Source organism: Cyrtonyx montezumae, unplaced genomic scaffold (assembly GCF_038088225.1).
Source record: "Cyrtonyx montezumae isolate F1298 unplaced genomic scaffold, pur_monq_1.0 scaffold_4, whole genome shotgun sequence".
NCBI lineage: Eukaryota > Metazoa > Chordata > Aves > Galliformes > Odontophoridae > Cyrtonyx > Cyrtonyx montezumae.
This window is the reverse complement of record NW_027072045.1, coordinates 26,366,832-26,393,565: the sequence shown is the minus strand read 5'-3', so window position 1 is coordinate 26,393,565 and position 26,734 is coordinate 26,366,832. Positions and strand designations below refer to the sequence as shown.

At 38.8% G+C, this 26,734-nt stretch overlaps 1 protein-coding gene across 1 annotated transcript in view; it reads left to right on the top strand.

Annotated features, from left to right (window-relative positions):
• CTNNA3 (catenin alpha 3) overlaps positions 1-24,021 on the top strand; it is a 367,000-nt gene extending 342,979 nt beyond the window's left edge. The window contains 3 exon segments of the mRNA XM_065746949.1: positions 19,447-19,552; positions 20,621-20,755; positions 23,411-24,021. Of these exon segments, the coding sequence (XP_065603021.1) occupies positions 19,447-19,552; positions 20,621-20,755; positions 23,411-23,698 (529 nt within the window). The 3' untranslated portion in view covers positions 23,699-24,021.
• The last annotated feature ends 2,713 nt before the right edge of the window (positions 24,022-26,734 follow it).

Here is a 26,734-nt window from a genome sequence, read left to right as displayed (position 1 = left end):
CCTCCTGAATGCCAGAGCTTCTAAAATATATACAAATCAAACTCTCACAACTTACAGAACGTTCTGAAGGCAAAAATCCTGCATCTGTCACCTTCTTTATCTCAAAAGAATTTAACTGAGTGGATTTCATGCATGGTACTGTGTCTTCATTCATATGATATTTATCTAGAGTATGATACCCATGCCAATGGTCTTGGAGATAGGTTGATTTGTTAAGAGTTTCAGTGTTTCCCAAGGTCATATGCTAGCAAGTATTTATTCAGCAGGATCAGGCTGGAGGGTGGGAAAGTAAATTATCACAATTAATCAGTAGGAAAAATATTTAGATATCCAAGTTACTTGCAAGATATTTTTTTTTCTGTAGCATGCATTATTAATGTAAATAGTAGTGGTTTTAAATAAACATGGTAAAATATTGAGGTATAATCTGTTTTTTATATACTGCTAGAAATTAGTCAGAATTCGCTTTCTAATTGTGAAACAAACAAGAGCCAAACAGAGTATGCAGCTAAAGAGGAGGTTAGATGAGAAGTATAGTCTTCGCTATTTTTCAGGTTAACAAAGCACTTTAAACATTTAAACCAATACAGTGAAAAGCTAATGACCAAAATAATGAATGCAGTACTGCTTGCTTTCCTCTGCAATGTTATGATGATAATGTTGTAGCTAAACAACATGTAATTGTCTTCAGTAAACAATTTACCATCGCTCACGCTTAGACCAAAGATACAAAAGGAAATGGATAAACCAAAGCTCTATGTCAACATCAAAGTAGGAAAGAGGGTAGTTGCATATACATGCTTGTGTGCATGTTGGCTTTGTTTTAAATCTGAATGTTATGCTTCTGCTTCTTTTGCAGCCTCCTTCCTGTTTCTTTTACATTATCTCATTGTTCCTTTAACCACAACCTCTTGCCACAGATCCATTTTTGCCTCTGCGAAAAGCCACCTGCCTTCATTGTCAAAACCCTTTCTGTCATCTCTCCTTCTGCTTCTGTCTCCGATCAGCTCGTAACATTGATAATACCAGCATATTCCTTTGCCACCTGCTAGATTTCATTTTTAAACAGGTTCGTTCTGTACTGTAGTGGAAAGCTCTTTATTCTCCCTCATAGCCCTCGTGGAAACAGTCCGTGTTAATTACCCAGGCTTCCTTCCTATCCAGCAGTCCAATCTTAATCTCATTGCGTATCTGTTTGTTCTTAGCAACTCAAAGTAGGGTTGAAAGGGAACTGTGGTAGATATTCAGTCCAGCCCCTTCATAGCAAACTATTAGCTCAACTTGCTCAGACTCGTGTCCTCTCAAGGTTGAATATTCCTGACATTGGAGATTCCATATTTTTCAGCCTCTCTGGGCAACATTGCAATATTCTGGCATTTAGCATAAAGAACTTTTCCCCTTAATCTAATAGAAGTTTTCTAGATGCAGTTTCTGTTCCATCTTTCTTAACTGTGCATCCCTGAGGTAAAGATCCTTTAGATATGAAGTATATTTTCCCCTTTAGTCAGAAGAATGCAGACTAGACCTTTCCTTTGACTCTCCTTGAGGCTGAAGAAGCCTTTGTTTGCTCTGCCCCGTGCATGATATGTTCCAGCTTTCTGTCTCTGCTTCTCTGCAGTACTGAGAGCTCAGTCAGTATAAGGCAGTGTATGCACGATGTAGCCTCAGAAAGGCCAAGTACAGGGCCATCGCTTCCTGTGACCTCTTGACCGTGCTGTTGGTAATGTGGTTAGTCTACACTGTACACTTCACAGAGTACACTGCTACCTAACGTTAGATCTTTTTATGCAAAGTTATTATGCAAATACATCCCCTTCTGCAGTTATACATTGTTGTTCATTCCAGATACAGGATCACAGGGTTATTACTGAAATTCGTAAGGTTTTTCAGGCTCTTCTTTCTGCTTACTGAGGACCTTTTGAATGGCAGCCCCAATATTCAAGTAAGAAACGCTATCTCAAGTTGGTATTGTCTGAAGATTCCTGAGGCTGTGTTCTGCTCCTTAATCCACGCTACTGATGAAGGTGTTTCGAACAAAACTGGCCCCACTATCAGCTCCTCAGGAACATCACTTCTAACAGTCCATGAGTTGAAGTCTGATCCAGAGACAACAATTCAGCCAGTTTTTCACCCATTTTGTAGTCCAGCTATCTAGCCAAGTCTTTTCAGTCTGTCTGCAGAGATAGTGTAAGAAATCAAAAGCTAAGGTGAACATCTGCTGCTCTTTCCCCACCCACAGTGCTAGCCTTTTACTCATGGAAGGTGATTGGTTTGACTTACCCACTGTTTGCCTTTGGTATGGCCCTGCTGTCTGTTCATAATTGCCTACTTGTCCTCAGAGATCCTTCCCTAAGGACTTGCACTATAATTTTCCCTAGGACTGAGGTGAGGTCTTTTCTTTAGCCTGAAATTTCACAGATCCTTGTTACCTTTTACCTTGAAGATTGATGTGGAGCTGTCTCTTGTATCTTATGTTAGCTTAAAAGTTCTTTGGTAAAGACCATTCCTTTGTACTGTAGCCACTACTGGTGCGTCCAAGGCAGTCTGGTTTATGGTAATAATTTTTGTAACAACTGTTGTGTAGCTTCTGAGTTTTTGAACATTGTCACACATATGCTGTTTCTTACTGGTCCCTCAAGTTCACTGGAAAGTTTGAAGTTATGAATGTGTTACTCAAAGCTAAATGTTTTAAAATTAAAATACAGAAGGTACAAGTTTCCCTTGTGAATGCTTTTAACTTTCAAGTAATTTAGGTGACTTATAATTTGCCGAGCAACTCTTGGTTACTGAACTGCTCCATAGGCATTTGCTTATGTCTTCTCTGAATCCTGATCTTGTCTTCATGCTGTGATGTTTCGAGCTCTGGATCTTGCAATCAAGTTGTGATTCCAAAGTAAGGCTTTAATAGAGAGGATTGGTTTGGGGCAATTCCATGGCATTTGAAAGAAGTGTTCTTCCTCTGAATCACTGTTGACACCACGTTGTATTGATTGTTTTGCTTTTATTCCTCCCTCAAGAAGAAAAGATACACTTCTGCCACTGAAATTGCACCCTGGGAGAGCAGTATTACTGGGGAAACACAAGCTCTTCTGAAAAAGATGAACGCAGAAGTATTTCTCGAGTTGACTTACCTGTATCATAGCTTTCTGTGCTCTGTGTAATTATGTCACTGTTTCTCTAATTGCTATTTCAGACTTCTAAGTTTTCCTCAGAAAGGCGAGGAACTAAGTCTTTTATTCAAATTTTCTTTAAGGAAAAAAAAGCCCCTTTTGTTTCTACACTTTTCCTTTCTTTTAAATGAAAGGTGAAAGTGAAAGTTATTGAGCCTAATGTATGCACCCAATATTTTTATAGAAATCAGTGAAAACTATTTTGGTGTGACGTGATATTCTGAATGTCCACTTTTATATTGCCAGCGCTTACAAACTACTTTTTAAATTTTTATGCAAAGAAGTCAGCTTAATTCTGGTGATGCTTTGCTTTTTGCCGTGCTTCTAGTTTACTCACTGCTGCAAAGTTCCTTGTAGCTGTGAAGATGAATTCCTGTGAGTGCATTTACATGCTCTACATAGTAAAATTAAGAAGGCTCATTATTTAGAATAGAACACAGTTTCCTGATCTTAAATCTATAAGACTCTGTTTCTGTGTACTATAAATCTACTGGTTTTGCTGTCACGTTAAGGTTATACCTCCTGTATAGGTAAACAAATAGCAAGCACTGGACAAAGCAAAATACTAATAGGAAATCTTTAATATGTTTTAAGACCTCTGACTATTTCTAAGTATAACATAGCGAAACGTAACTTAAAATAAGGGGCATAATCAAATATGGTAAAATAACAATTAAGGTAGATATTTTTATCTGTCTACTCATCTTTATGAAATCCAGCCAGGACTAGAATAAGATGAACTGCAAAGTCAGAATGCATGACGGCATAATACAACTTCAGCTTTAAGGACTACTGCACTCAAATAGCAAAGTGAGCTTTATAGCTGTCTGCTGTTACAGACTTCCTTGGGTTAGCTGACAGTATGACTGGGACTACTCAGTTTCCACCCGTGGTCATCTTCCACCTTGTACTTGAGGCAGCAGGAGTTTGATCCTGAGGTTGTGAGGGCACAGGCCACACAGCCAGGGAATAGCAAGGGTCAGCTGCTTCTTGAGGCAAGCCTGGATCTGAGGGTAGTGCCAGCATTTACAGAGCTTTCACTGATCCAGAGCAAAGTCATACAGCATCTGAAAGTAGCAGGCAGCGCAGGGTGCTCCCAATGTGATCCATCAGCAATCCTAGGCAAGGTAAGCAACGAGGCAGGTTTAAGGTCCATCCAAGAGCCAAAGAAGTGGTCAGAGCTAACGTACAACATGGGCAGAAGGAGGCAGGCTGCAGGCAAGGTAGGTCCAAAGTCTACCTGGGGGTAAAACTAGAAATACTGGAGATCTGTAACTCAGATCAGGCCAGGGACTAAGGGAATAGATATGGGTGGAGGCCAGAGCTTTAATAGAGCTCCTGGGCCAGTGGCACAGTGGGCTATGGAGGAAGTCCCAGCTGAAGTTATATAGAACTATTAAGGCCTATTTGGTGCAATCAGAGCCATGGCACTGCAGTTGAGAAGTGCTTTTTCTCCTCTGTTCCTTTTCTGTGTCCACACTGGAAATGATGTCACAATCACTGACACATTAGTTTGCTGTTCTTATTGTAATGTTCAGAGATGTGACAATTTTTGTGTAGCATTATCCTGTTGGCACGTCAGCAAGTCTGTGTTTTGTACTTCCACTGCTTGATGCGAGACTTGCTTGTCTGTTTATTTTGCTCAAGCTGTTGTTTGACAAAAATGCCAGGCAAAGTCTCTTTGAGAAATAAAGTAGCAGTCGTTAAAAAAGGCGAAGCATCTCTCCTAACTTTTCTCCTTTACAATGTAATGCTATTTTTATGGAATTTATTTGCTATATTTTTCACATGCTGTATTTATTTCTTGCTATAACACCATATGTTCAGGTTCTTTCTAAATTAATCAACAGAAATTAGAAGCCTCACTTTTGGAAGGTTTCCAAGAAATAAAGAATGGAAACTTCCGCAATTTACCAACCCCTTCACTGGAAGCAGAAGCACATCAGTGAATTAATGTTAACCGCAAAGTTGACATAAAATGTTACTTTTTCTTTTTTGCTGAACTCATTGCTGATTCAATGGAAAGTTCTGCCCACTCCTACAAGAGATAAGTCACATCCGGAGTATGATGTATACCCGCATTTCTTTTGACTGCTCATTGTCCAAGGATGAAAAGAGATGATTTATGCAGTTACTGTGCTGTTGATCTGTCTGGCGCTGATGAAATACAAGCATAGAGTTTAAGTGTCAAAGCAGAGTTGGCAAAATTGATAGTACAGATACTACCCTCCATGAGTGCATAAAAATCAACACTGACTGTTCAAACTATGAGGACCAATAGTAGTTGCACAGTGTTCAATAAAAAATACATAGATGAGTGAGATATTATTTTATAAAGCGAAAGGAAATGCTGCTGAAATTGTATGGGCTTTGCAACGCTGGCCACGCTTCACAGGTTTGCTTATCAGGAAGTGATAAAACTAGACAAATCTAGACTACTGGTTTGATTTTAGTGACATGGCAACTGGGCAGGCTGGAGGAAATGAACAGAACGAGTGTTCTTCCACATTCTTCTTTCAGTGCCATACTAACAAATTAAAGATCTTAAAAGATGTGTTATGGAGCAGTGATCTATTCCTTTCACTGTGTTAGACATGAATGCAGAGAAAGGAAACTCTGGAAGGGTTTTTTCCCTCATTCCAGCTGTTGTACTATGGAGCGCCATGAAGCTCCCCCGAAGAAAAGGAGATTTAAATGTCAGCAGCTAGCAAATGGAATAGAAAAAGGAAGGTAAATAGAGAGGAAGAAACCTGTAAGAATATGGAGAGGATAAGTTGATCTGAATCTGGTTGCTGAGAAACCCCTTTGTGGGCCAGCAAGTGTTCACAGTGTAGACTGTGAACTAGCAAAGAATAAAACAGGCAGCCTACTCTTACTGACATGATTTCAAATCATGCAATTATTTGCGTTTTCACATTTTTATTAAAGATGGTGCCAGGTAGAAAGGACTTGATCTTTTACAATGTTTTTCAAGGTTTCTTTATAAGAGTTTAAAATGCCTTTGATGGAATAAGTCACATTTTCCAATGTGCTTACCCTAAAAAGCAAGTTTTTTAGGGGTATCCAGCTGTATCCAAATCAGAGCTTCTCCAAATTGTGTGCCTGGATTTGGTCGTATGTTATATCAAAAATCATTTATAGAATGAAGGGAGGAAGTATGGTTAAAACATTCAATATACAAACCTGGTGTTTCCTAACGGTTGTTTTAATGCTGCTTTTCCCCGTGTCCTGAACTGAGTTACAGACCATTGGTTTGACAGCACTGTAATACTTACTAAAGTCACCCTCATTGCTATGCAGATGAAAAATTGCTTATTTCAGAGTGATAAAGCCTTCAGCTTCATAAAACCAGTTCACCTATGTAATCTGTCCTCCTCCTCTTCACTGTACCAAAAGTTTACTTTCTTCTGCATGATCAGTCCATAAGGAACCTTTGGTTTCTTCATGGTGAAGAGTCAAGCCCAGGATGGGTGGTTGGCAATCAGTAAAATACAGGTATTTCTAGAAGCTGCAGGATGACACCCATCTTCACTGTATTTTCTGTATGCTTCATTTTATTTAGTACAGTTGTAGTTTTTCTTTTTTGAAAGTGTGTGCTTGTGAGAAAAGCTATTCAGAAATGCTTACCTTGGGAGCAAGCTGAACAGCAGAAACAGTATTCAATTGCTGTGTTTTTCTTCTAAAAATAGGACTGGAGTCTGTTGCAACTTTTTCTTCAGTTAAACTAGGACCTTTGGGGTTCTCACAGCCTAGCAATAGTTTTGATTCTTTTTTCCTTCAACAGTGTACAGCATGTTTAAACACATTTTCTATTCATTGCCTTTAGAGGATGCTGTTTTGGTACACTTGGGGATGCAGTTTTTTTCTCTTTAAAATGGCCCTGATAGTGGCATTTGTCTTCGTAGTATATCTCAGTTCTAACGTACTAGAGCTGTTAGTGAAGGTTAGTGGAAACCGAGGCCTCCGTGTCTCACTAAACTCTTGACTCTTCACGCTTTAGATAGAAGGTATGTCAGCGTGAGGTCTCTAGCCCAAACCCCTGACTGCCCTGGTGCTTGCTGAGGGATTTTGTGTTTCTTAGTTATAAAGATGGCATCTTCCTTGTCATGTCCTGTGTTTTGTGTAGGGACATATCATCTGGTTTGCTTGAAAGAAGATTAAATGAGAAATGATGGATAAAACTTGTTTTTGGGTGGATTGGATTGTAGCACTAGAGTTTTTGTAAGCTAGATGGCCACCGGTTGGTGTTATTCCACTGAGGCTGTGTTCACGCTGCTCTGTCAGGTAGTTGACTACTTGGAGGTCAGAATCTGGTGATAAGGCGGATATGTGACTTCAGAGCGAGTAAATATTTTAACAAGTATTTGGGAATATCCAAGTCATGCAAATGTAGTCTTATATAAGCACACACCCAACAGCACTAATGCCATGAATTCTTTAGTGACAGATTGCATCTGGGCTGTTTACCTAGGCATGTAAGAGATAACAAAGGCTGCATCTGGGAACTGCATCACAGATTGCAAACATAAGATCTTTGTTCACCTTATTTGTGCATATTTGTCTCAATTCTGAATTGTTAAGGTCACCTGAGGGTTTTCTCCATTAATGCCAACCAGTAGTAGAGCAAACACATCCTGTAGTTCTCTACCATTTATGATGGCAGAGGGAAGACGTGACGTGGGTATAAACTGCACAGGTGAGAATCAATGGAAGGCATCAAAGCTCAAGAGAGCATCTTCATTCCTCGGTAAGCTTATTGAAAAACTGTTGTTTGAAGTTACCTGCCTTAGTCAAATTTATTTTCTTATTATTGAGATCATCCCTAAAACTGCACCTATTTATTCCCTTCAATTAAGAAGCTAAGGTTGTCATTGACGTTGGCATTAGATTAATGGAAGGTCCGTACATATTCAGCATACTGAAGAGCAAAGTAAATACATCAAAAAACCGTAAAACAGGATCCTTAGATAACTTCCTGAGTGTCACAATTTGATGATTATTTGAGGAAGGAGAAACTCAATTCCATGAGATGAGGAAATATGAGGAAATCTTTCGGATGGCTGTGAAGAACAGCAAATGGTTTATAAAGTCTGACCAATATAGAGTATAGCTACCTATTTTAAACAATTTGTTCTATATTGATTTTTCTTCTTTATGAACACCACTGGCAGTGAAATAGACTGAACAATGAGAGTATATAAAAAAGAAATGTATTCAAGATACAGAGTAGTTAAATAGGACTTAGAAGTAACTGCCTGCCCTAAAAGAAATGCTTTCCACATGGCAATTGGACAGGGGATGAGGACCCACATTAGGGGCAAGAAGGAGTTGTGGCCCGTGCTATTATTGAGCAACAGTTTAAAACAGGTCCAGTACATCTTACCTGTGCATGCTCACTTACAGCTGATTGAAAGGGAGGCCACTTCAGGCTTCGGTACACTCAAAGTCTCAAAGTAGCAAAGAAGGATGTCCATTCTGCAAAGAATGAAGATGGAACAAGGTTTAATATTCCGTCTTCGAGGGAGCTAAACACATTCTCATCTTCACGTTGCCTACAGTAAATGTTTCTTTCTTATGCTGCTAGAACTTCATTCCTGATTATTTTTTATAGGTGGAAGAGAATCATTCTTAAATTATAAGGACTGGTGACTTTTTACTTAATGTTGTTCAGTGTTGCAAGGACACAAACAGCGTGTCCCTACTTGAGTGGCAAGTAATAGGGCTTACATCATAGTTTCTTAGCTTTTCTTAGGGGAATGTGTATTGAGCTGAAGGAGAAGCTGCGAGCACACTGTCACAGTGCTTACTGCCTGGAATACACGGTATTCTGGGTTGCCTGGATGTAGTGTGCTTCTGATCACTGTTGTGTCAGAGGAAGCGGAGGAATTCTTTGCTTTTCGCCACTCAGAACAGCTTCCCACATCCACCCAGGTGACTTTGTCACCAGTTCTCCTGCTGTCTGAAATGGCTTTGTCTCACTGTCTTTACCTAAGGCTAAAGGTAAGCTTTATAAGCTAGAACCAAAAGAAAGTACATGGGCAGTTACGCTACTGCCTTTGGTTTCCATTTAGCATTAAGCAGTATATCATCGTCAGTTTTGTTCACTGGTTTTACCAGATGAATTTTCCTGTTTGCTTTGTCACCTATACGAAGCCGCACCATAGAAGGATTGCAGTAAAGGTTGAGAAGCCTCTTCTGTAACGTATGGGTGTGTGGTAGAGAGCTTTCTTACTGCTGTTTGATTAGTAGAATACGGATTAAAGCCTTCCATCTTCTGTCTGTTTTCTTCTTAGGCACCAACTTCTTAGACTGACGACTAACAATTTAACTAGAAATCTTTTAATGTATATTATTTCATATCTTGCCACTTCTGCTATGTTACTGGAGGTGACATTCACTCCCAGCATTTTTAAAATAAGTTTTGTGGCCACTGAGCAAATCCTGAAAATGTGGCCCTCGGGGCTTAGAAACCAGAAAGCAAACATGAAGAACTTGAAATTTATTATTTTGAATATCTTGATCTGTATTCCAGTTTTGAGGTATTTTGGATCTTGCCTCCTTATACTGGAATGCTTGAGGCTGACAGCACAAAGATATCATTTACACACACTATACTACATTGTTTGAAGTATTTCTGAGCAATGAAAAGAGGGCCCATCACAGAAGTAGGAGATCTAGAGGGATGGGAAAGTCGCAGGCCTTTTCCCTCAGTGCTGCAGAGCCTTTCATGACTCTAAAAGTCATCAACAATGCAAATGAGAATTTTTTTCCTTGCATTCTTTTAGAAGCATGAAAAGTGCAAGTATCAAATGGATGCAAGAAGAGTACACCGAAAACAAAATACAGTCTGTTTCTACAACTTTTTACTCATTATGTAAGGTATTTATTTTTATTCTGAAAATCTGAGATTAGATTGCCTAGCGCTTTGATGCTTGGGTACTTTTTCAGTGGAACTCTGCTTGTACGTAGCAAGGTATATGAACATCAGTTTTGCTGAAGTACAATTTAGGGACTGATCTTGGTGAGGATAACTGAAAGAACTGAGCTCAGTCATCTGTTTGGTGTCCACCAGCCTTACCACAGAACATACCTTCCAAGAGATCACTCTCATAACAGAATACATTTGTTATTTTTAGGAATTTCTTCAAGTTTTTAAATACAGCAGACATAAACGTACGTATAAACAAGACTCCTTATAGGAATTGCTGTGATAGAACTTTACACTGTTTTTGAAACAGAACTACAAGTTAATGATGCTTTTCTGAGGCCATGGAGATACGAAGATGATATGAAAATATTTTGAAAATATTGGTTCAACATATAATCAGAAACTTGGGCGGTATTTAGAAGATGAATTACTGAACCATTAGCAGTCTAGGAGTATGATTGAAGATTTGTATTAATAAACATCTGTCACAGTGGCACGGCAGATGTGCTAGGTGCATTTATAGCACAAAATATAAATTTTTGATGAGTACATTATTTTTTACTGCAAAGTATGTAACTTGTATTATATATCCTGCCATTTGTTTGATTTTGCAACAATGAAAGTGCCATTAAAAAAACAACACGAGAACGGTATTCCTATAAATCCTAGAATATGATTCTACTAATTGAACTAATTCTGATAAATGAATTTCATTTTCTTCAATTGCTGTTCTGCAGCCTATCGTGACTGGTTTATTTGTTAGCATTTTGGTATTAATAATCCTGATGTTTCTACTTGTCCAGTCTTAGTCAGCTGATTTTGATTTTTATAATGTGCAGCATATATGCTGTACCACTTTGTGCCTACCTTTTCTGAATGTCAGTGCCAGAACCAGGCAAAAACTGCCACTGTGTTCCGGAGATGAAAATTATAAGACTGATAAAATACAGTTGCCAGACGTAGCAGCCTGATATCAGAAAACCAAGTCAGCAACGCAAAAAAATTCTTTAAATACTGTGTTCTGTATCGTTCAACTTAAAATCCATTCGTTGTATTTTCAGGACCTGTAATTTTTCTGAATGTTTCCTTTGCAAAGCAGTATACGAGCAGTATACGAGCATATATATTCATATATATATATACACACATATATATATGAAAGGACAATTTGGCAGAATTTTTTTATATGCCATTAGTTAAATATATTTCTGTGAACAAAAATGCGACCAGGTTGATAGCCCAACTGGGTTTTTGAGTCAGACTTTGATCTTATTTCATATTTTCCTGGGGATTTCTCAGAAGACTGATACCCTTGATTTTATATGCTGTGTAGTTAAACTTATAATTGTACCTCCTGAGAGTAGTCTTTTTTTGTACTAGCTCTAAAGGCTATTAATGATAGCTTGTGGGTGGGAGTGATAAAAGAATACTAATAGCACATGTTAACACTGGAAGTGGGATAGCACAAGTAAACTCTGAAAATGGTAGGACTGCTGGTAAAGAAGATGATGTTCTGGGTAGGAAAAGGCATTCTGAAGGATTGATTTTGGAATCAACATTTCTATGTTGATATTCTAAGTCCTTCAGAAAGAGTATTATAGTGCGAAGTATTGGAAGGAGTTAGTTGTTGAGAGAATTTGAAGAAAGCTACAGGGTTTTGTGAAGGCTAGCTTTGTGGTTTAAAATAATACCAAAGGTAAAACCTATTTGTAGCATGGCTACATACTTCCTAACCTGTGATATTGCTATGATTAGTGTTGTCAGTTCTCCCATCTTCTGCATCTAGCGCTGTGAGTTTTTCCCTAAAGCATCTCCTTATGAAGACTTGTGAGCAGATGAGCTGTTCAGATCTCTGATTCACGTCCAAAGATTTTTTTTTCTTCCAGTCCTCATCTCTCCCCTTTCCCCTTATTATAGAGGCACCTAAAATCACTGCAGTAATGGCACTGAGCTGCAGTGCATTGCTAGTCAGTCACTGTGACTGTTTATGCTAAGACAACCCTTGTTTTGAATTGCACAGAGCCTTCGGCTTTCATTTAAAAATAAAATGATTGGGCTTTTTGGGGTTATAAATGAACTGCTCAAAGACCTGACCAGTGTGTGGTCTTGAGTTCTAGAAGTAAAGCACAAAATACATCAGTGCTTTTGGTATATACTTCTGATTTTTACTCTCTGGACGATGGTTATGAGGAAATGGCTTTGAAATTGAAGAGGGTAGGTTTAGACTAGATCTCAGGAAGAAATTCTTTATTGCGAGAGTGGTGAGACACCGGAACAGGTTGTGGATGCCACCTCCCTGAAATCATTTGTGGCCAGGTTGGATGGGGCTTTGAGCAACATGGTCTAGTGGGAGGTATCCCTACTTATAGCAGGGGGTTGGAACTAGCAGATCTTAAAAGGTCCCTTCCAACCCAAACCATTCTACGATTATAAGATGTAGTCAAGGGGAATGAGAAGATTTGAGGTAAGAAGTGTTCAGAAGTAAAATGGTAATGTTGTTGATACAGCTTTTAGCTTAATTGTATTAAAAGGCCTCTCAACAGCTGTGTTCACACACACAGTTAAATCTTTATGTAGTATCTCGTGCCTATTCAGCAGAAAGCATGTGAGTTGTGAGTCTTGGGACCTGGTAATGGTATTTCATTGTCCTCAGTGTCCACTGAGGAATCACGCTTTCCAAATACCTGAAAGCCCCCAAGTAAAACTGTGTAAATAGCAGTAGTCTACAATGCTTATAGTATGTTCAGGAAATACCTAGTGTCTAATCAATTGTATGTGGATGTCTATATGCAGAAACAGATGCAGAATCAGTAAAATGCCTAGACAGTTACAAAGCTCTAGGAAGATGCCGAAGGGAACTGCTGAGTGATCTGGTTGCAAGATAATAGTTTTTTGCCAGCTAGAATACAAAGAGAACATTCTCCAGCCCTCATTCCTTGTCCTGACTTACGTTTCATAGCTTGAGGAACTCTGTCAAGAGTTCATAATGGTTTTCTTGCAACAGTTTGCATTTTTAATTAGAAGAAAAAGATGTGAAAAGGGCTGTTTTGTCTGAGAACTCACCTGACTGATAGCAAAAATTTTATTGATTTATTTTATATTAGCGTATTTTCTGTCTCCGGATATGATTATAGCTGCTTGAAGCCCCAGCAAGAAATATCTCCTGCTCATTCATACATGCCATCCATTTGGCAAAGATCCTACTACTCCACTCTATTAGCTTACTTTGTTCCAGAAATATGAAGGAGACTTAAAATGTTAGGAAAACATGGTAGGTGATAGTAAATTCATTTAATTACCTGGTGATCCAGGAAGTTTTCTCCATCCAGAGACGGTGGGTGTGCTTGGACCAACGGACTGACTGAAAACCAGGTGATGGGGTGAATTTCTTCATTAGGGATGCAGTCAAGTGGTGCAGGATCTCTCTGAGTAGCAGTTCCAGTGTTGTTAAGACTTCCCCATACAGTTCATCAAATACAAATTCATCAGAAAAGTTGTTGGAAACTCTCACAGTCCAGCTGATGATGCTGTTTGTGAGGATGCCTGAAATACAGCCCAGTAGCATCTGCCGTGTTTCCTACAACAGCATGATGCTGAGACAGATTCTCGTGTAGTGGCAGGTTGAAGGTCTTAGTCTCTGTGTCAGGAGGTAGGGCCTCCTCCCAACCTTCCCCCTGCAGGAAGCTGACTGAGAAACGTGAAGGAGGATCTCAATTGAGATAAAAAGAAACTCATTTACTAGAAATAGAAATGAAATGTGAGATAATGCAATATAAAAGGAATCAAGGGTAATAAATTAAACAAATGGGAGAGTTGCCTTCTAACTGTGCTGTGGAAATAGCAGTACAGCTGAAAGTAAGGCCGCGGTTATGTCACCTCCTTTCCTCTTGGAAGTCATGTGGGAACTGGAACTTCCCGGCAGCCGTCCCAGCTCAGACAGTTTAGCATGACGTTACAACATGGAATACCTATGGAAAACCATAACACGTGTTTTCTTCAGCACTCCACCTGTGGGCTTCTGTATAGCACCGTAAAAATCACAAAAGGTAATGTCTGTGCTTAACTTTAATTTTTTTAAGTACACAACTGGACAAGAGATATAAATACACTTAAATTGCAGCACTGTAGTTGTAAAATACCAGTTTTGAATGTTCTGTTTGACTTTTAACCTCCACCTGCTGGGGTTAACTTGAATTTTATTGCCCTAGCCTTCCTACGGTACACATAAAGAAATAGACTAGAAGAAAAAGGTTAAGAGAAAACAGACGTTACAATAAATTATTTAAAAAAAAATTAATAATTTGCATTCTCCACTGGAGAACGGGAAAGATAAACATTGAAGAATAGAATGAATATTTCCTTTTTTAAGTTACAGCATAGCAAGAGGGCTTTAATAGGCAGAATTGACTTAAGTGGCATTGTTACACGTCTGCACTATAGTAGTGCTTACATCCATATTTTCATTCATTGCTAATCTTCAGATGCGTTTTTTTCTGCTTCTGGGCTGCAGCACTCGCTTTTCCTTGACCATGTTGTAACTCTTCTTGAAAATTCAACACATGACTCACGAGAGTGGGAAGCAGATGGGCCACTCTGCAGTAGGAGCCCTCAGAGGGAGCTCTGACTTTCTGACTCAGCCATAATTCACCTCTGTGCTTTCAGATGCTGCAGATCTGAATGGCAGCACTGTTATATCTAAAACATACTCAACGCAGCCGTACACCTCCATGTTTCCTCTTTCAGCTCTCAAAGGAGGCAACCCTAACTACCTCTTATGCAGACAAGTTCTCGGTACCCACAGAAGTGTCATGGGCAGTGTATCTGGCCCTCCTACAAAGGATGAGATTGGAAATCTCATTTTGCATTGCACCCGTGGTTTGCACAATATAGGTCAGACTGCAAAGAAGGTGTGCATTTATTAAAAGGTGTGCTTATGTTTTTAAATGTTATCTTTTCAAAACCAAGCAGTTTCCACTTACTTAAAGAAAGGCTTGGATTTTAAAAATGACTAACACATAGAACCATCCATCGGTTGGATAGTTTCTTGTAGTAACATTATATATTTTAAAGTCATAATTTCTGTTTGTGACAGGGAAAATAGGGGAGTGATGAAGCAAATGACCGACTTTTTGTGTAGTCAGGAATGTTAACGGTACACATGTAATAGGTGATTAAAATGACAGGCATCCAAATTAAAGCCCATGACTGATAACAAGATCTGCTGATCTTAGAAACTGAAAATCAAAAAGGTAGCAAGAGCACAAAAGCATTCTTATCTCATCACAAATGATGCTCGTTTAAGATATCAGAACTCACTTGTGGTGGTGCAGTGGTCTCTCAAATTGTACTGACAATATTTGTGGGTAGGGATGTGATGAAAGTGAGACCTGGGGAGCTATTTCTCATGGCTCGTGGAAAAGGTGACTATCAGGTAACTGGGGGACCCATTTCAGCATGTGTGTATTTTTTCATCTATAACTAAACAAAGTATAGTTCACTGAGTTGTGATCAGAGATGAGAAGGACTTTACAATGCCTCTCAAATCTAGCTGTTAGTTACTATCTTATTATTTCATTGGGGGATTTTAAAGAGTACTTAAATATATATTTTATATATCTGTATATGTATTTTATATTTCTGTATATATACATAATACGCACACATACATGTACAGAATAGTTGCATGGTATAGCTCCTCTGAAGAAATGTGAAGATATTAATAAAAGATCCTATCTGTGTTTTAATATTACCAGACCTTTGTCACAACAGTAACAGAAGTGCATGTTATATTGTTATGCAGTGGTATAGTACTTTCCACGATCAGAACTGGTGTGCTTCAGGATAACTATGAAGAGATGAGGCACATGCGTGTTACATCACATGTCGCTGTTTACCAATGGACCACATAAACGTAGTGGTGCAAATACCATATAATCCCATTGTTCCATATAATCTGGTGACTGCAGCTGAAGGAGTTCTCACGTCAAGGTGTTTTGCAGAGCCTTGCTTCACTGTAAGATGATGACCCTTTAGGAAGGAAGCCCAAACCTAATCCGCTAGTTTGGTCTTCTCTTTTCTAAATTAAGTCATTCCGGGAATGTTGTGTTTTTTGTCAGATTTACCTACAGATAACTCACTACTGTACAAAGAGAAGTGTTGTTTTTCCTCTGTGCATGCCATTTTGCCATTGCTTTTTCTTCAGCAACATTCTAGTGCCAATTCGTGTTGCCTCTGTGATCAGCTGGAAATGCAGATTGTTTCTTATTGTAACATTGCATAGGGACTGACACCTCACTTGTTTCTGTTCATGTAATTATCCTGTGTGAACAGACAGGCTTTCTTTTTGGTAATTATGGCTATATTTTCTTCCATACTTCTTGAGATAATTACAAGTCTGGCCTCCCAGCCTATTTATATCCCCTTCCACATAACGGTCGAGTGCATTTGCTGAGGTGAGTACAGTTAGTAGTAGCAGTAAGCCATTCAGCTTTGCGTGGAGGCAGAAGACTGATGCTGAAGCCTTTGAACGCGAAGTTAGAGTGCAAGTTAAAGGTAAGAATTAAGAGATTTTTAGTTTTAGATTTTTTAGATTTTTAATTAAGATATTTTTGATCATTTTCAGAGTGAAATTGCAATGTGAAGGAAAAAAGAATGCCTGATATTGATGGCTATGCTTCTTAATGATTAGGAGTTAAGTTTAGACAGTGCACAGGCATAGATGGAGTGACTGCAGACATACTGTTCATCGTGGCTTGGGACAAGAATGATTGGATTGAGTGACTGAGGTCTTTCTGTCATTGTTTTCCTTGGTGTTACAGCAGTTAACAGATTCTAAGCTTTTTCTCGTGTTTATAGGTCATGAGAGACATTCTGTGAAGCTTTTTCTCTTCCACAACTTTGATGAGATACTCTCAACTGATTTAATTCATACAGGCATCAATTAACCTCCTAGTTAGACACAGCTAGACTTCACTCTCTAATTATTTATAGGCTACTCCCAATCTCCTCATTGGATAGAACAATTGATTTAAGTCATCTAATAACAATTCATCACTACCTTGGGGGCATGTAATTGCTCATGAATACAGTTCTTTGTGTTGTATCTTTGTTTTCATATCCCTGCATGTGTTATAATCTCAGCTAATGCAGCTTTAGTGCTTGTAAATATTAATATGTGAGGAAGTAAATAGATCTTCCACTCTATTAATCAAATACCACTATTCAGAGTCCAGTGTAGACTCCAAACCCAATTGAAAAAAAGTGAAAGACAGGCCAAAGAAGTTAATGAGGACTGCAACCAAGAAATCAGAATTTCTCTCGTAAAAGAGAGAAAAAGATGGAAAATTGTAAAGGGGAAAACTTACACTGCTGCTGACCTCCAAATGGTATATGGTGTTGTCTCACTGCAACTCCCTCGGGAGGAATGTTTTTTTTTTTTTCTCATTGCAATACTTGGAACAGGCACAGGACCCGTAGCAGGAGCAACAGCAGGGCTCCTCGTGAGGGCTGGAGAGACAGCAGGGTCTCTCATAATACTTTGAGCAGCTGCAGGATCTACTGCAGACGTTGGAGGGTCTGTTGCATTGTCAGCATTATTATTATATTGCTAGTCTGGAATCGTAATACTCTGACAGATTAAGCAGGGATACTTCAGCACCTGGTGGAGAGTAGTCCTGAACTACATTTGTAGAAGGAAAAGGACATTGGTACAGTGACTCTTAGAGGGAGCCAAGTGAAGTATCTGCAAAAAAAAATTAAAAATCTAGTGAGTTATATGGATGGTGGTGAAAGCAAAGTGTATTTCCGTACTTCAAACCTGACATACAAAAATATGCAAGGAAACCTAAAGCAGGTAGGGCGCTGTCTACAGACTCGGGAAGAAAAAGCAATGTGTTTTCATAGGCTTTTTTTGTTGTTGTTGGGTTTTTGTTTGCATATCTCTAGCGTCTAGAGCCAGGTAGTCAATCTGAGTGCAAAAATGACTCGCCACTGTTACTCCGCACTCTCTTCTCCCTGGTTCTTCAGTTCTAGATTACAGTCACTTTTTGTGTATTGTCACTGATAAGACTGAATTTCAGCTTTATGGGATGGGTTCTAGAACACATTTGTTTTCTTTGCATAGGTTCAGTGTGCAACGTAAGTATTCCTGGGTACTACTAAGGAGTAAAAGGTAAAAACCACCATGAAAATTCCCTCAATAGGTTTTCACGATGAGAAAATACCTTTCTGTAGCAAAATAATATGCAACACATCTAGTTCTAGGTTTTTCTTGGTTTGTTTTTTTTTTCTAGGTGTAGGCTTCAGCAGTTGAGAATAAGGAATTATAATTTGTAAAGCATGTTTTTTTCCCCAGAGATCAATGAATAGTTCTTTGCAAAATACTGCATGTAATTGAGTTTAACCATTCCTAGCCATGTTACATTGTCATCATTGTCTTTTTTACTGAATGCTTGTGTAACTGCATACAGTAATGTTTTAGGTTAAACGAGTTGTGTGTGTTTGGTTTTTTTTTAACTACAAATCTGTCAAAAAAGATGAAAGGCAGAGCTGAATTTAGCATGGGTGCGTATTTTATAAGTATGAGGTAAAATAAATGGTGCTTTTTAGATTAGATGAATATTTCAATGTGGCAGAAGCCCGAAGGTGGCTTCTTGACAAATGGTTCAGGGAAACTTTGCAGATACACTGAACTGTCAGAAAACTACGTACTGTTTTCAGATGGAGTGTCCAAGTTTTGAGTGGTGTTTGTTTGTTTTCATTGCATTCCCATTCATAATTCATTTATGCTTGCATACACCATTTACACAAAAAAAAAAACAAAAAAAAAAAAACCAAACAACCTAAATTTCCTGACCAGACATCCACAATTAGTCAGAATTCATCACTCTGATAAACTTTGTTTTTTGTATCTTCTAGCAAATCCTTTACTAGGTGATACCTAGCTGGAATGGAAAGGAATGTAAACATGGCGTAACTGTGGGATAATTGCAGTAAACAGCACACACTGTGTCTGTACTAAACCTTCACTATTCCCTCAGAATTATCTGTATGTTACATATTGGAACTGGGCTTAAAAATCCACGTTCTTAGGATTTAGCATGCATTGCACTCGAAGGATGAAAGTAATGTGTGACATTTTTCTGGTGCTTCTGCATCCAGTTGATGCCAAGCAAGGCAAGTGTGGGATACGAAAACAAAACACTTGGAAGCGGGGATTTAATTAACATTGCTTTTGTATAGATTAGTGATTTTTTTTATATTGCTGAGTTTTTCCATGCCTAGTCTGGATGGCTATGTTTCATTCTCTGTTTTGAATAATGTAATAAAAAGTCTCTGCTTCATTTGAAGGGGTAGAGGACCATTGAAAAACACGTCTGACGTAATTACTGCAGCAAAAATGATTTCAGAGTCAGGATTGAGGATGGACGTCCTAGCACGGCTTATTGCCGATCAGGTAGGTTTATTTAGGTAGTAGTGCATTAACCTTTGTCTCAACTTAGCCTGTGCACAAAAGCTCCAACACCTGAGAAGGTCACTGACAGATACAGCTATGACAGTTTTACATCCAATTTTCCTTTTTTTAAATTGCCCAATTTCTGGAAATTACGGATACGTAGATCATGTCTTGTGTAGGTGGATTCTCTTTTTCATACTATTTAAATAACTCTTTATATACATTTAGAAGCATGTGCAAATGTATATACACATATACTTATGTACATACATGTATCTTTATGAGTATGTTCAAATTCTGCTTTAAGCTGTGCATGCAACATTGTAGTTCCTTCTGCACTTCTTTGGTTAAACTAATCAGAAAAAAATCGGGGCAAATCAGCTTACACGTGGAAACTCACGAATGACATAATTTTTCCAAGCAGTGTTAAGTGATGCTAGCATGTTATATGTATTTTCCAGAATGTTTGCTTACTACTATGTCTAGGTTCTCATTCTGACATCTTCCCCCAGTACTGCCCTTGTCTTTGGGTTATTGATGTCAAATTCCCTTCAGTTTAAATACTCTTCTTGACAGTTAGAAGTCTGCCATCTGCAGACCTCAAGTCTCAGGGTGATTTCTTACCACTGAAAAAAAAAAAAATCTATCATAAAATGAGCAGCTTTACATCTATGAGAGTTATTTATTTCCAATTAATTCTAAAAGCTTCTACTAGCTAAATAAGCCAAATAACAACACCAAAAAAAAAAAAAAAAAAAAAGCCCTCAAAAAATATAGAACAAAACCAAACCCACTCCACCAGCGAGAAAATATAACAGGATCCACATAAGTGCTCAGGCAGGGTCATTTTTCTGGCTAGGGTGGCAGCACAGTAGCTTAAAGTTGCATTAATACAAGCAACTTGTCTCACGTGCGTCACGTGGTTAACACTGTTGCTAAGGCAAGCTTCGCAGTGCAGAGAGAGACAGTGAGTACAAGAAAGTCTATCTGAGTGATTTGAGTACTCTCAGTTAATATGATGTCTGAAATAAAATTAATATGCTTTGCTATTCTTTTCTTAATCCTCAGTGTCCAGCCCAGTCATGTAATCGAGATTTGTTGGCTTACCTAGAACAGATCAAGCTGTACTCCCATCAGCTCAAAATCTGCAGTCAAGTTGAAGCGGAAATTCAGAATCTAGGCGGAGAGCTCATCGTATCTGCCGTAAGTACTAAAATGGCACGAATTACAGCCAGTACAAAATAAAACCTCTCTAATTTACACCATCCTTTCTCGTGCTCACAATATGTTCTAGTACAGACCTGAATGTGTTTTACGCTACCTTTTTTGTTTGTTTGTTTGTCTTTTAACGCTCACTTTAGGCAGAGACTGTAAGAAAGTGAAGCATGAACTGCTATCACTAGTATATCTATTTTTTCTTTTTAGATTCTTAAAAAGGTGTGGTGTTTTTTTTTTCTTTTTCTTTCTGTTAGTCTGAATTAATTAGTTTTTAAGAAACCCTTCAGGAAAGAAGTCTTTCTTTTATTTATATTATTTATATATAGATGATAGTGCATATAACCATACAGCTGTGCCTATTTTGTATATAAAAAATACTTGTAAAATCGGCACAGCTTACAGTTGTACGCACAACAGCCAATCCTTCCGGTTGAACTTTCAGTTGAGAAAAAAATGCTGAAGGCCAGTGACATCCTGGCTTAAATCAGAAATAGTGTGGGCAGCACAAGCAGGGAGGTGATCAGAGCCGTACTCGGCTACAACTGTCTGAAAGGAAGCCGTAGCAAGGTTGGGGTCGACCTCTTTTCTCAGGTAACTAGTGAAAATTGCAAGAGGGAATGGACACAATCAGGTTGAATATTAGGAAGCATTTCTTCTCCAAAAGAGTGGTCAGCTGTCTGAGCGGGCCACCCAGGGAAGCAGTGGAGTCACCATTCCTTGATATGTTCAAGAAAAGGGTGGATGTTGCAGAGAGCAACATGGTCTTAGAGTGGTTGCAAGCATGGTTTGCTGGTTGGACTGGATGTTCATAGAAGTTCTTTCCAACCATAATCATTCTATGATTACTGAGTTTAAACTTTATAAAAACCTGAGCAAAACCTATCTTTTCTAAGTGCACGTGAGGGCTTGCTTTGTTGTTTGACCATGAGTTAGCTGTTTGCATTGGACAAAGCAGATTGAAGAGCAGTTTGTGTAAGGGAACACAGAAGCTGACCAGTGTGTCTGTCCATCTCTTATGCAGAAAATTTGGGAGCCTCTAAGTAAGTAAAATGCTGTAGAAAATCTGCAGACAGACTACCCATGCTGTACCAATGGATTATCCGTCAGACAGCTGAATTTCAGCCTTGTGGAAAGAAAGGTGTTTTTTAATGGCTTATGTAACACTGCTGAATCTTGAGATTCTGTTCACGTAAAATCATTAGCGAAGTGGTTTTTTTCTTTATTATTTTTTTAAGGACTCTGAACTGTAGCTGGAGTAGAGTAGGACCGTATTCTTCCCAGTACTGATCTTTCTCTCATCTGGTTACACTAATAAATAGCAACAACCAGGAAGAGAGACATCAGGCATGATTGAGGAAAAAGAGGACATGCCCTCGCGGGTAACAATGTTCACATCATCTACACGATACAGAAACGATGAGTCTTGAAATACATTTGTATGAAACTGTATCCTTCTAGATGGCAAAGATCTGGTACGGGAAAATGTATATTAGATTTCCAGATGTTAGACAGGGAGGAAAGTTATATACAGGTTTCTACTTTCTGGTTTTTACTGTAGCCAACCGCCAGCTGTGCATTCTTGACTTGTTTTAGTTCACAATGGGAGATTCACAATGGGAGAGGGTTATATCACAGTAAAATGCCTTTACTCGGCACATGCCATAGGTCCGCATTTGCCTTTTACACAGCTGTACTGTACAACACCAATAAGTCAATCTGTCCAAGCTGCCAAAGTCACTGGGTCTGAGGAGAGAACTAAGTGGCCCCAGCACTGGCTGCTTTCGGTCTGTACACACCGTGAAAAACCTTAGGTGGGAAAGGAGCAGTGCTTTTGGTTTTTGTATTATGCTACAGAGCGGCACCACAGAGCTAACATACTAGTTAAAACTGTCTTTTTTCTTCCTCCGGTAAGCTGATTTTTAATTACAACCAAGATGCCCCATTTTCTATTTCCAGAGATATCTATTGAAAATACCTTTAACAGTTGCTCGGCTACATACCATACTGCTGAATACAGTAATAGGTGATACGGGGTTTGTTTTGCATTCTGCCTCTGAAGGTTTGCATTCCCAAGAAAAAAACAACCAAACAAAGAAAAAACAACAACAAAAAAAACCCACACAGTCACTGCAATTTGTGTGTGCTGGCCGACCTTATTAGCATTAACAATTCTGGTCACAGACTACTTTCAGCAGCTACTAATCCAGCTACTTCACAATATTCCTGCAATGCTCAAAAGCACGTGAGCAAGCCTGGAATGCAATGGGAGCAGCTGGAGAATTTGTGTAGTTCTGATGTAAAGAAAATAACTGCTAGCACTCTTACAGCTCTTCTTTGAGGTAGTTTCATCACCAATCAGTGGTAATTGCAATGACACCCTGTAAGCAGGAACCATGAATTCACACTCAAAGGAAAGCAACAAACATCTCAGAAAGCCTTTGTACTTCACCAGCACAGATTCCTGTATATTGCTTTAATCCTGAGCTGTGGAACACGAACATAACCATCAAGCACACCAAGAAAAAAAAAAAGAAAAAATTATGTTTTACCATATTAGTCTTAACTGCTGTTTAATCCTGAGCACATTGTGATTAAAGACAGACCGGTTTCCTAGACTAACGTTTCTGTTTCTTATTACAGTTGGATAGTGTCACTTCACTAATTCAGGCTGCCAAAAATTTAATGAATGCCGTGGTACAGACAGTGAAGATGTCCTACATTGCATCCACAAAGATTATCAAGATTCAGAGTCCTACTGGCCTGCGACATCCTGTTGTGATGTGGAGAATGAAAGCTCCGGAGAAGAAGCCCCTAATTAAAAGAGAAAAGCCAGAAGAAATCTACGCTGCTGTCAGAAGAGGTTCTGCAAAGAAGAAAATCCACCCTGTTCAAGTCATGAGTGAATTTAGGGAGAGAGAAATAGTCTAATATTCTGTTGCTTTTTATGTTCCTCTCTTAAAATTCGGATGATTTCTCACTTTTCCCCCTACTTATTTAATAACCGTATCTTAGCATTTTGCTTTTCTATAAAACCATTAAGTTCATATTTGTTTAAATTACTTGAAAATGACATTGGATTATTTAACTGCACGCAGATGAAAAATACTCATTTAGCAGTTTCAAACTATCAGATCTTTATACCGGCACATTTCAGCAGGGCACTTCCAAGCACTGTGTCACAGCCGTTGAAAGCAGTGCGCCAAACCGTGTCCCAAGTTTTTCTGCATTTGCTAATCAGGTGATCCTTCACCACTAATGCTAACCTGAGTGTCATTTAGGACATCATAGAGAATTTTTAAGCACGTCATTTATTGGAACAGATACTTAATCGAGATCGTTAGATTGTGATCAAAATAGTTGAACTGCCTGATGCTAGCTGAGGACCTGGGCCCTTAGCTTTAGTCTAGATCGAAAGATCTGAAGATCAATCCTCTCCAAGGCCTGTAAAAATAGAGGTGGATACGTCAGCTTGAACGCATCATCAGCATGAACTGTCATAACAGCGTGGATCTAAGAATGTAATAAAGAGCAACGGCTGCAATAAAGCAGTAACAGCTCTATACAAGGCTTGTGGAATACTAACACTAATTAACAGGTATTCTGCTTCCAAGGGTATTCAGAAGCCCTACTGCATCTGACTGGTGGACTACTCTAATAACAATAGAAACTTTTCTAATCATAGCACAAAAGAAAAAATATGGAATACATCATTATTTGTGTGTAAAAAAAATATACACATATATCTACCTTGAATCTGAACAAAGTCATGACTTTGCTTTATGATAGTTTAGTCTCAAATGCGGGACTGCTCTGTCTAGCAATTTGTTAAATGACTACATTATATTTCAACATATATAACAAAGTGCTTTTAGTCTGTGATTACCACCAGGCCTCTGTACAGTACCTATGGAAAGAATGATTTCTCTAGATCTTCAAATCCTAAATCCACACTGTTTGAATTTTTAAAGAAGCAAAAACTTGTCTTGCCTGCCATATTTGTTTTCCCAGGCTTCACTCCTTACTCTGCTTTGCTTTGTGATTAGATTCTTTTTGCTATGATTTTTGTAGTTGTTCAGGTGAAAGGTCTCTCTCAAATGTCAGAGCGTCAATGGTTCGGGACAGTAAAGCAGTATGATTTTTACACTGTTGATTAATAAACCCCAACAAAACCTATAGCAATCACGTATTAGAGATTATACACATCAGGATTCCACTTTCACCAAAACATTTTGACAAATGGAACAAAATTAAGGAAGCATTTGGAAAAAAACAAACAAACTTATTTTCCAGCACAGAACTCCTCCAGTATGTTTGCATCAAGATCTTAGTCGCATATGTAGATTTTTGTTAGTCCTTTTAGGACACAGAATAGGAAGCAGATAACAAACAGTGAAGTGCAGCAGGTAAAGGCAATATATAGCCAGTCCTTCAATCTACTTTCAGTAGGTCTGCTGGCAGACTAACAAGAGCTGAGATAGATAAAGATTTTGTGTGGTATGTTGCACAGGAGAGTAAGCATTTTTGTCATGCTTTAAAACCAATATTACCAAGAAGTACCTCAGGTTCTTGCCCATCCCCCCCTTAGACTACATAATCCTCCAGCAATGCTGAGGTTCAAAAGGCAGCAGTTCGTTAACAAGCTCTGGTTTTTTTAGAACTGTTACTCTAAAAGAATTCTCAGGTCACTGGGATACCTTTGATATCGGTCACCTTGACATCAGATGTTTGCTACAAATGCCTTGTTTTTACTTTATTAATAAAACACACCGCTGAGGAGGCTTGTCTTTCAGTATTGTGCGTTTTGTTCAGATACGTGTCTCCTCACTGGTTTACTCTTACCATAGCAAATACCCTAGTTAAAAGCCTGCCAGGTTTGCTCCTTCCTATTAGCAGGGAGTACCTGCTTGTCCCACACACCACATGTGCTTTTATGAGCCTGCTTTGCATTAGAGGTTTTTGGTATTCTTATCGCTAAAGCACAGTTTATTGCTTAATGTGATGTGCTTTACTGCAATACCAGTCACTGTTCTCTCAGCCTGGCCATTCTCAATAACCGATGTAATTTCAGCTCCTGATACCATTCCTATTACATGCAACATCATTACCTCATTAAGGTGGGAAAAAAAACCCAAACCAAAACAACAATAAAAAAAAAAAAAAACAACAAAAAAAACCCCAAACCTACAACTTACCTCCCGGAAAGAACAAAGAAATCACAAGTCACGGCTGCTTTCCAAGAAGAGCCAAAAGAGTGACACGTTAGTTATATTTGGACTTCAGCTTCCTGGCTGAAGTGCAAACCCAAATGAAAACATTGACAAGGTAAAGTTTATTTCTAGCTAAGGTGGCAGAGGGAGAAGAAACAAGTTCTGGGGTTGTACAATGTTCACTGTATTAGCTCATTCCCTCGCTCAGCATATCTGGAAAGCATGAAATCGCCACTCCTCTGCCCCTGTTAATAGCACTGAGGGGTGATGAGCTGCTCAGCACGTTTTACTCCATTTGTCCCAAATACTGTTATCAACTGGAGATAGAGAGCCATTCCTGCTAAGTAACACAAGTCCTCCAGTACCTTAGCTCCACAGAAAAATTGAAAAACTGCTTCCTTGCGTCTCTGTCCACCCCTACAGCCTTTGCCCATGCGTAAAAAAAAAAACAAAAAAACTGTTCTGAAACTACTAATCGACTCTGGTTTTGGAAGGGCAAGGGTTGGAGACGTGATAACCCACTTCCAGGGTTTGCTGCACTTAGACCATTAACCTGGAATCACCAAAACTTCAGCAACGACTGCAAATCATCATGACGTCACAAAGTTCTACTATTCCACGTGGTTTCAAAACGTTTTGGATCTTTTGAAGGCATTCTGAATTACCTTTTGTGGTTCCGCAGTTGAAGCATTTATGAAAAATGGGCTTATACAGCTAGTTTAAATGAGCTTCGAGAAGCTTCATTTTTCAAGAAAAC